Below are 9,828 nucleotides of genomic sequence, written 5' to 3' on the forward strand. Positions count from 1 at the left end.
CCGTCCGTCAAGCTCCCTCTTTCTTCTAACGAACATCGATATTTTACTCGAAGCTATATTTTTATTCGTCACATACTATGTGTTTTGCTTGGAGCGTCTTGTATGATATGAGTCTTTGCTTGTTTTATTTTGTGTTTTAAGTCATCAATCCTTGCTGGACACACCTATTTGAGAGAACCAAAATTATGTCATGACTTGTTAGAATTGCTCTCTATGCTTCACTTAAATTTTTATGAGCTACGGACTTGCTCTAATGCTTCACTTATATCTTTTTTAGCACGGTGTGCTTAGTATTTTTTAAGAAATGCTCTCTTGCTTCACTTAGATTTATTTGAGAGTTAGTAAAATTTTCAAGAAATTCTCTCTTGCTTCACTTAAATTATTTTGAGAGAAAGAAAAAAAATTATGCTCATGATCTTCACTTATATTTGTTTGAGCTTATGAAAAGCAACACATGAAAATTAGTCCCAAAGTGATAGATATCCAAGAAGGATATAATTAAAACTTTCATGAAGATCATTGGACAAAATAAACTTGATTCTTAGTAATAGTTTTGAGATATGATGATGTGATATGTGAGTTATGTTGATGAGTAATTATGCTTTAGTAATAATATTGGTGTTGAGGTTTGTGATTCCCTATGCAAGCACGAAAGTCAATAGTCATGCAATGAAATTATATCCTACTTGTGGTGCATTATTCAGTGTTAATTATGCTTAATGCTTGCTTATGAGATTATTCGTTTCTTGGTTGGTCGCTTCTCAATCTTTTGCTAGCCTTCATTTTGCACTAAGTATCATCTCTACTTGTGCATCCAAAATCCTTTAAACCAGTTTTGCCACATGAGTCCACTATATCTACCTATATGCGGTATTCTTTTGCCGTTCTAAGCAAATTTGCATGTGCCATCTCTAATTTTCAAAATAAACTTCTCTTTTGTGTGTTCGTTTCGTTCGAGGAGCGGTGAGGGGTGGCTAATATTTTCCATGTTGGATGTGTTATTCTCACGATGAGTGTTTATTCACTTGTCATTGCACGAGAGTAAGGCAAAGGTTTTAGGGATGCCCAGTCACGAAATGCAAAAATGAATTTACTTTATGTTGTCAAATAATAAATTCCTTAGAAAGTGTTGGTATGGAGGGCAACCGTGGATACGGCTAGCCATGGAAAGTGAAAGTATGGTGGAAAAAGGAATAAACTTTATTTTCTGTTTGGGAACCGCCTATGATATATCTAGCATGGAAAGTGTTGGGAACTCTAAGTCGTTTTCGTTGGTGGGATGGATGCACCTCCCAAAATATTTTTATCTCTAATTTTTCGCTTTGAGCTCTGCCACCTCTACAAATCCCTACTTCCCTCTGCGAAGGGCCTTTCTTTTACTTTATGCAATTTTTATTTTTGAATTTGAGTCTCCACCTTCTCTTATAAAAGCACCAACTAGGAGGCAATATGATCGTACTTGAGTATTGGGTGTAGCTAATATGCGAGTGTGTTTCATGAATGGATCAATGGTTGAGCATGATGGGCTAGGGATAACTTATTTTAGCGTTGATATTTTGAAAGACATGGTTGCTTGTTGATATGCTTGAGTATTTAAATTATCATGTCAAAACTAGACTATTGCTTTGAATCACATAAAAGTCCAAATGTCCATGCTATAAAGAAAATAATATAATATGACATGTTAGGCAGCATTCCACATCAAAAATTCTGTTTTTATCACTTACCTACTCGAGGACGAGTAGGAGTTAAGCTTGGGGATGCTGATACGTCTCCAACGTATCTATAATTTTTTATTGTTCCATGCTGTTATATTATCAATCTTGGATGTTTCATAATCATGTGATAGTCATTTTATATCATTTTTTGGTACTAACCTATTGACATAGTGCCAAGTGCCAGTTGCTGTTTTCTGCATGTTTTTTACATCGTAGGAAATCAATATCAGACGGAGTCCAAATGCAACGAAACTTGACGAAGATTTTTTTTGGACCAGAAGGAACATAATGGGCCCAGGCGCGCCCTGGTGGGTTGTGCCCACCTCGGGTGCCCCCCGGACCGCCTCTTTGCTCAATAAATACCCCAATATTCCCAAAACCCGAGGGGAGTCGACGAAATATTGATCCAGCCACCGCAGAGTCCAGAACCACCAGATCCAATCTAGACACCATCTCGGATGGGGTTCACCACCTCCATTGGTGCCTCTCCGATGATGCGTGAGTAGTTCTTTGTAGACCTTCGGGTCCATAGTTAGTAGCTAGATGGCTTCCTCTCTCTCGCTGAATTCTCAATACAATGGTCTCTTGGAGATCCATATGATGTAACTCTTTTTGCTATGTGTTTGTTCGGATCTGATGAACTTTGAGTTTATGATCAGTTATATCTTTTTATATCCATGAAAGTTATGTGAGTTTCTTTGATCTCTTATATGCATGATTGCTTATAGCCTTGTATTTCTTCTCCGATATTTGGGTTTTGTCTGGTCAACTTGATCTATTTATCTTGCAATGGGAAGAGGTGCTTTGTAGTGTGTTCGATCTTACGGTGCTTGATCCCAGTGACAGAAGGGGAATCGACACGTATGTATCGTTGCTACTAAGGATAAAACGATGGGGTCTATCTCTACATAGGTAGATCTTGTCTACATCATGTCATCGTTTTTATTGCATTACTCCGTTTTTCCATGAACTTAATACACTAGATGCATGCTGGATAGCGGTTGATGTGTGGAATAATAGTAGTAGATGCAGGCAGGAGTCGGTCTACTAATCTTGGACGTGATGCCTATATAATGATCATTGCCTGGATATCGTCATGATTATTTGAAGTTCTATCATTTGCCCAACAGTAATTTGTTCACCCACCGTTTGCTATTTCTCTCGAGAGAAGCCACTAGTGAAACCTGCGGCCCCTGGGTCTCTTTCTCATATATTTGCCTTTGCGATCTACTTTTTCTTTGCATTTATTTTCAGATCTATTAAACAAAAAATACAAAAATACCTTGCTGCGTTTTATTTTATTTGCCTATATAATCTTGGACGTGATGCCTATATAATGATCATTGCCTGGATATCGTCATGATTATCGGTCTACTAATCTTGGACGTGATGCCTATATAATGATCATTGCCTGGATATCGTCATGATTATTTGAAGTTCTATCATTTGCCCAACAGTAATTTGTTCACCCACCGTTTGCTATTTCTCTCGAGAGAAGCCACTAGTGAAACCTGCGGCCCCTGGGTCTCTTTCTCATATATTTGCCTTTGCGATCTACTTTTTCTTTGCATTTATTTTCAGATCTATTAAACAAAAAATACAAAAATACTTTGCTGCGTTTTATTTTATTTGCGATCTATTTATTCAATCTATTACAACTTATTCCTGTCCGCACGCCGTTTCTGGCGCCGTTACCCGAAACGGATTGATAACCCCTTTAACACGTCGGGTTGCGAGTGGTTGTTGTTTGTGTGCAGGGGCTGTTTACGTTGTGTTGCTTGGTTCTCCTACTGGTTCGATAACCTTGGTTTCATATCTGAGAGAAATACCTATCGCCGCTGTGCTGCATCATCCCTTCCTCTTTGGGGAAATACCGACGTAGCTTCAAGCGACATCAGTTGCATACTGTGATTGCCATGCTTACTGTTTACTCATGGATTAGATTAATCGATAAGGTGCTAATTTTTCCAACACAAACCATCTAAGATGGATAATAATGATTGGGGCATTCTCTAAGTAGAGATCCGTACAAACTCTAAGCTCCCGAGAGGTCCTGAAACTCAGAGGCTCTCTTCATTAAAAAATAATTCTCTTGGGTGACGATTTGCTATGCAGATTGTAGCAGCGGGTCTTCTGGTCTACATCGACAATTTTTTGGACATTGCTTTTACAAGCTCCTAGGTTTAAACAAGTTTGCTTCGTTAGGACGGAGACGCAAAGACAGCAACGAGCTTTGCTCGATGCGCGTCGTCGGTGGATGCAGGAGGAAGACTTCAGCACCCTCAAGGTTTTCTGTAAGGGTGTTTTTTAAGGGTATGTGCTATTTAGGGCATGTACAATGCATAGTCCCAGGGATGCCTCACATGTCATGTAGGTTCGGATATCAGATAAAGTAGGTTCGGATATGAAAGCGGGGTCCTCTGCAGGAGGCGGTGCTTGGAGAGAAAAAATGTGGTTCAGTGTCAAAAGCTGAAAATGTTGAAGTGAAAAGTAGAGATGCATGTGTAAGGTCCACTAGTGGTAACTTGCATTGGAAAGAAAAAAAGAAATGTAGGTGCGTGAAACTATATTTTGTCACGAGGCATCTGTATCCATATGCCACCATTGTACATGCCCTTAATATACTGGAAAAGGGTAAATTTTTACCAAAAAAGTGTGCTATTTAGTATACGGCCTTTGCCTTTTCAAAAAAGGAAAAAAAAGTCCACATCAACCGTTTGATTCGGAGGCGAACCACCCAATCGTGCGGCCGTGGCCCACGGTCCGTCGGTCACCCGCGGGCACATCACAACCGTTGCCGACACACCCACGCCGTGGACAGGCGATAAACATCACTAAACAAATCGAATTTGGAGACGAATAAAATTCATATACGAAAACCGAAATCCGGAAGGGAAAGCGCAAAAAAGCCCGCACCTTGGTGGCTTCGTGCTACCAAATCGAACCCTCCCCCTCCCCGTCCCGTCTCAAGCGCCGGTAAACTTCGCCACGCCCCAATCTCCATTCGCCACAAACCCTAACCGCCCCTCTGTGTCGCGCCGCCGGCCGCCCCGCCACCCTCCTCGCCCTTCCAGGGCTCCGGCGAAGGCTGTAATCCGCGGCGAGCGGCGGCGATGGCATCCACGGCGAAGGTCACCATCACCCTCGGCCGCAGCGGTCAGGTGAGCCGTCGCCTCGGATCTCAGGGCTCTGACGCTCGTGGGATTCCTCTGTATTTTGATTGCTCGTCTGTGATTCGGCTGTTCCCCCGTCGCCGGTTTGGTTGATTAGAAACGAGACGGATGATCGGATGTAGTACAGCTTTAGTCAAGCCGTAGCTGTGGCGCGCGCGGCGAGATGCTCAGTTTCCAGCAGTCATAGCTGAGATTTTGGTGCATCCAGTGGTGTATACATTGTTGGCTTGAATTTTCATCTCCCCTGAAGGTTCTAACTTCCAAGTGAGTGTTGCATCAAAGGGTGTTGTGATTTCCTGTAGGTATTGACTAGGGATGAGTAAAGTTACGTGATTTACTTAGTTGTTGACAAATGCGTGAGTTAACAGTAGTTACTAGATGTCTTTGCTTCTAGTGGACTTGTGGGTGTGTTGGGGAGTAAGTACATGGTTCACGATTAGAGACAAATGTCACTTGAATAACTAGGACCGTAACACATTTTTGAGTTGAGGGGAAACGAATGTATTGGGGATATTTCCTTGTAACTATTATTCAGACCTTCAAGGCATTCCCTGTTGTCCAATGATTGGTTGCTCTCTGCTGGCTGTATCGACCATTATCATATTGCAAGTCCTGAATTCAGAGCTGTGTCGGTGTTAACCATAAGGTGATAGAAGAATGCATGCCAACTCGTCTCGTTCTTGTTTGCATTTTTACAATTTTTAGCTGACCAACTCAGCTACCACTTCATTCTATGTCTGGTTATGTTTTCTTTTGGGTTTTTCTTTAGATAAAAAATGGGGTGGTAGTAAGTACTCCCTCCGTTCCTAAATATTTGTCTTTCTACAGATTTCAAATGGACTACCAGATACGGATGTATATAGACATATTTTAAGAGTGTAGATTCACTCATTTTGCTCCGTATGTAGTCACTTGTTGTAGAAAGACAAATATTTAGGAACGGAGGTAGTAGTAACTATCTTGAAGTTGGTAGCAGACCCCTTTTTTCAGGCCATTCTGTGTTAATGCTAGCATGGATGCCAGTATCTTGATTGCGTGTTTAATTTTTATTTCTTTTAAGGCTTCGGAATGCTGCATGAATTATTCAACTTTGGCTTCTTCACCTTATTTTTTCGGATTGCAGGTTGTCAAAAGGCGAACTATTTCTGATATTGGTAATGATGATGAAGTGCCAGTATCAGGAAGAAAGCGACCTGTCAGAGAGAGGTTAGGAAATAATGTGACTGATTCTGATTTTTATGGAAACCAGCAGAGTAACAAAAGGTATATTTGCTTCATCTATATTACTCAATGTTTGTTGCAAAGTTTTCAAGTAGAAGCAGTATACAACATGATCCTTGCATATCAGATGATTCAGGATGGTCATGGGAGTGAATCCCTTTGTGGCGCTTCACCCCCTGTGGTGTGTCATGGCTTCAGTTACAGTCCTCCATACTCTATGTTCTTATGCATGCTGGTGTCACTTTGTCACTTTATATGTTACACTTTTCAAGCAGGACTCCGCCAGTTCATTAGTTTGAATGCTGCATCACATGTCTCTTTTATTCATGTCCCTGCATGTTTTGTTATGTTCAGTTAAGTATATTGCACTGTGTGTGTCTCCTTCTCATATTTATTTATTTTTAGCTACCTTTGTACAGATGTTACACTTATATTTAATATATTTATATCGTTTAATTAAGAAAGCACCTGCTATCTGCAAGTTCCATTGCTCCAGACTGCAGCTCACTGCATGTCTGTTTCTGTTGTGTCCTCAGTTTGAGCATCCGTTCAAAGTGTTTGCTTATAAATTTTACTCTCTTATATGCTGTTCTCTTGCAGACGGCAAACAGAAAGCAGTAGCTCACAGCTTGGAGATGATGGTTTGGGTGAAGATAAACATTTCATTTCCACTATCAGTATACTAAGATTTCAAAACAGAGCTTTCTGTCTGACACTTCTTTTTGTTTTCATGCATATGTTGGGCTTCATAATATTGAAGTTCGCCAGATTGGCAGTGATGATTTAAGGCTGAAGCTTATGAGGAAAGGCTTGACACAGAAGAGCAACAGTGAGGCAGAACAGAATGGAGTGGATCTCCGTGAAAAGCTTTCCAGGAAGTCGAAGAAACTCCAGGGATATGAGGCAAGAAGGGGTGATCCAGAATCAAGGTCTAGCTATGATGAGGGAGAAATCCCAGAATCAGGATCTGGATATGGTTCGAGGGGGAGAGTTCCAGAGTCAAGAGCCTCTACCCTTGTAAGCCAAGTGCCTTCTTCAAGGAGTGGAGATGGGTTGTTCAACTTGGAGTCTTCAGGAAAACCTTATCCCTCGTGGACCGCTGATGGTTTGAGGTATACGTCCCCAGACAAGCTTCCAAGTGCTCGAAGAGACATGACTCCCCCAAGAAGTGTTCGAAGAGTCATGTCTCCCCCCAGGGCTGTTCGGAGAGGCATGTCTCCCCTGAGAAGTTCTCGAAGAGGTATGTCTCCGCCAAGAAGCGCTCGAAGAGGCATGTCTCCGCCAAGAAGCGCTCGAAGAGGCATGTCTCCTCCAAGAAGTGTTCAAAGAGGCATGTCTCCTCCAAGAAGTGTTCAAAGAGGCATGTCTCCCCCAAGAACATATGATCATACGGGGTCCATTCCATCCCTTCGACCTGTTGGTACCACAAGATCTTCAAGTCATATCACAAGAGATGCTGCTGACACATTAAGAACCCATCAACCTTACGAAGGCAACACTACCATTTCGATCGATAGAGTACAACAAACTAATGGAATCACACCATCTGGACGCCGGCCTACATCCCCTATGCTGGTTTGTATTTCTCTCATATATCTGAACTTAGCCTGGCTTCTTAATGTTCACTTGTTCCTTTACTTTGTGCTCTTCATTTTCAATGGTCTTTCGGGGCAGTATCTGTTGTTTGTCCTACAATGTTGTTGGTGCCATGAAATTTGACAATTAACAATTTGCAAGGGAACTCGAACGTGAACTTGTTACAAACTATCTCTGCCTATAAGGTTCATCTTGCACTTTGGTTAGGTTCCAGTGATGTATTTGCTTAGTGCTGCTCAATACAGCAGGGCTTCATAGTTCATAGAACACCATGAGAAATTCTAAAGTTGACATTGGTAAAACGCGATCATTCTTATATATGCGATACATCGACATGTATGATCATCATTAGCTCAGTTTTCTGTTCATGTTGCGCTTAGTTACAGGCTTATAGCTGAATTTCTGTTCACTTTGCCCATAGTTATTGATGTGAGAATTTTTCGACATCCAGTTATGCTGACCAATAGCGAGTCTTGCGCTGATTATATTAGCGAGTTTCTGGTTATGCAATCATTGTTTTATGTGATTTTGCTGCAGATTTTCTAACATTGTTCTATGTGATTTTGCAGAAAGAAGTACCGTCGACAGTTACTGGATTACTGAATTCAATGGGACTTGAGAAGTATGTTGTTCTCTTTCAGGCTGAGGAGGTGATTTTCCATTATCTTGATTTGTTTCCAACTTTTAAATTCATATTTAATGCACAAATAGACATTTTTCCTGTGGATAATGGGTTTTCTGTTCGCTACCCATAGTGGTCATGTATTAGCATTTGATGCCTTATGTTTGATGTTTTGCATGGAGTTGTGAATTTAAATATATGCCCCCGAGGAGTTCTAGTGGTTATTTTTGTATAAGCTGGACAGTTCATTACAATCCCTATTGTTTCGGTCCCTTATCTCTTTTCTTTCACAATTATCTTTCCATTAATACAATTTTATGCCTATGCCTGTTCCTCTGTTGGCTACACCCTATTCGATCTTTCAACTACCTGTGTACCATTGAATGCTTCCTTATGTTTTTCTGCAAGGTCCAGAATGTGTTCGTCTGTTCATTCAAGTATACTCTTGAATCCATGAGAGTATGTTCAGACATATATGTTTTATATGGAGAGTTCATTTTCCTCTGTATTTACTTGTTTGCAGGTGGATATGGCTGCGTTGAGTCAGATGAAAGATAGCGACCTTAAAGATATGGGAGTACCAATGGTAGTATTTTTCGTTCAATTGCTAGCATTTTTTACATGATTCATAGTGATTTTCTTACTCTATGTTTTTCTCTAAAAGCTACTCTCTATCTGATTACACTGTCAACATCAAATATTAACAGGATTGAAATGTTAGACATGAGTTGCAGGCTTTCAGCACAATCGAACTTCATAGCAGTTAGGAATAGTATCTGCATTATATGCTATATGTTTTTTCATTGTAATTTATTTAGCATGCTTCTAGTACTTGAACATGCATAATGGAGGAAAGACTTTCTCTTACCTTCAGAATCGACCAAGAGGCATATCAAATACTCCCTCCGCCCCAAAATAAGTGTCCCAGGAAGTTGTACCAAATCAAAGACATTTTTTTTGGGGTTGAGGGAGTATGACATATAGTACTTAGCAACTACCGCTTGTAGAATTTAGGCTTTCTCTTGTAGTTTTGACTAGAGTGACACCATTGTGATGGATCAGGGCCCCAGGAAGAAGATACTCCTTGCGGCGGCACCTTACGGGAAACAACGGCAAAGATGAGCAGCATGTGCTCTGGGACGTGGAACGAACATTTGCTGGGAAATGCATTTTTATTGGTGTAAGCATGCTCTACTGCGGATCTTGTATATCCACACTGGTAGTCTGGCTTAGTTAACCTTTTTTGTTGCTGATAGATTAATGTCGCCCAGTTCTTGGCTTGTGTAAAGTCATGTCTGTCAGCTGATGCTCCCAAATCCTACCATTCGGGATGTGCTGCCCTGCTGTATTTGTTAAGAGCAGCAGGGTTTGAAACAGAGTGGATACAACATGGTCTAGCGCCATCATCAATCTGAACGTTCTGTATTTTTGGGAACATGGTGAGAGATACAACTAATCCAATCTATTATGTGTGCCAAATGGCCATCGAATTCCACCA

General features: G+C 41.0%; 1 protein-coding gene across 2 annotated transcripts; it reads left to right on the plus strand.

The window, feature by feature from the left end:
* Positions 1 to 4,551: 4,551 nt before the first annotated feature.
* Positions 4,552 to 9,828, plus strand: LOC123053571 (ankyrin repeat and SAM domain-containing protein 6). 2 transcript variants are annotated; one of them, XM_044477041.1, is made up of 7 exons: positions 4,552 to 4,879; positions 6,015 to 6,154; positions 6,713 to 6,759; positions 6,873 to 7,687; positions 8,278 to 8,358; positions 8,854 to 8,916; positions 9,393 to 9,828. In XM_044477041.1, the coding sequence occupies exons 1-7, from the start codon at positions 4,832 to 4,834 to the stop codon at positions 9,450 to 9,452; spliced, it is 1,254 nt and encodes a 417-aa protein (XP_044332976.1). In that variant the 5' UTR covers positions 4,552 to 4,831; the 3' UTR covers positions 9,453 to 9,828. The 2 variants fall into 2 exon arrangements, with proteins under 2 accessions (XP_044332976.1, XP_044332977.1); XM_044477042.1 differs by having other exon boundaries at positions 4,596 to 4,879; positions 6,713 to 6,753.

This window comes from Triticum aestivum, chromosome 2D (genome assembly GCF_018294505.1).
Source record: "Triticum aestivum cultivar Chinese Spring chromosome 2D, IWGSC CS RefSeq v2.1, whole genome shotgun sequence".
In the NCBI taxonomy this organism is placed as follows: domain Eukaryota; kingdom Viridiplantae; phylum Streptophyta; class Magnoliopsida; order Poales; family Poaceae; genus Triticum; species Triticum aestivum.